Source organism: Galeopterus variegatus, unplaced genomic scaffold (genome assembly GCF_000696425.1).
Source record: "Galeopterus variegatus unplaced genomic scaffold, G_variegatus-3.0.2 Scaffold2084, whole genome shotgun sequence".
NCBI classification, from domain to species: Eukaryota; Metazoa; Chordata; class Mammalia; order Dermoptera; family Cynocephalidae; genus Galeopterus; species Galeopterus variegatus.
In genome coordinates, this window is record NW_007728195.1 from 216,839 (window position 1) to 217,707 (window position 869).

Sequence of the window (869 nt, forward strand, 5' to 3'; positions counted from 1 at the left end):
AGAAAACAAACTTTGCTTTCTTTTTAGCTTTCTTCATCTTCTTATCCATTTTCTTCTGAATTTCCTCTTTGGAAAGGATACAAAACACTTCTAACACAGAATCAGTTCCCTAAAAAGGCAAAAGGATGATGTGAGTCCAGGAGAGGCAATTTGTAATTTAGCTTACCCTCAATGGAAATCAAACGATAACATTTTATTTTACTTCCCTTATTAGTTGTATTCCCTTAAACCACTTAATCTCTCTGAGTTTGCTGTCCCATCTGTAAAGTGGAGATGCCACTTCCTAGTCACAGCATTGCCCCGAAGCCTAACAAGAAGTTAAACGCTTTTAAATTGCTTATATGAAAACCAGCCTTTAATAAATGGTTACTAATAATAAGAACAATGATACTAATTGTTTTTATTATTGTTGTTATGCTAATAGAAGCTAGGGATTATAGGTCCGCACAGTACCACAGAATGAATTATTAACATGGTCAAAGAAATTTTCATCTCTACAATAAATATGAAAGAATAAATGTCTCAAAGGAACAGCTTAGTCCTTGTTATTTTCTCCTAATCCTGGTACTTACATGACAAGCGAGAATCCTGCCTGTCTTGTCAACTGCAAGATTCACAACTCTGTCTCTTCCTTCCCGAATTATGGAGCCAACTTTTCTGCATGAAAGAATGCGCTACAGAAGAAACAAAAGAAAATAAAGATTAAATGTAAGTTCTGCTGAACCTCTGAAAAGATCAAACTTTAATAAATGCAGGTGACAAAATTATTCTATAAAATTCCTACTACTAAACTCAATCAAAGATAAGGAACAAGGGCCAGCCCGGTGGCGCACTGCTACAGTGCGCCGCTTGGGAGCGCGGCGGCGCTC

At 36.8% G+C, this 869-nt stretch overlaps 1 protein-coding gene across 1 annotated transcript in view; it reads right to left on the reverse strand.

Moving 5' to 3' along the window:
* Nucleotides 1–869, reverse strand: part of WDR3 (WD repeat domain 3) — a 33,465-nt gene that overhangs the window by 23,225 nt on the left and 9,371 nt on the right. Inside the window, exons 6-7 of the mRNA XM_008580416.1 lie at nt 573–674; nt 12–109 (exon numbers count right to left, since the gene is read on the reverse strand). Coding sequence (XP_008578638.1) covers nt 12–109; nt 573–674 — 200 coding nt within the window. The remainder of the gene's footprint in view (nt 1–11; nt 110–572; nt 675–869) is intronic.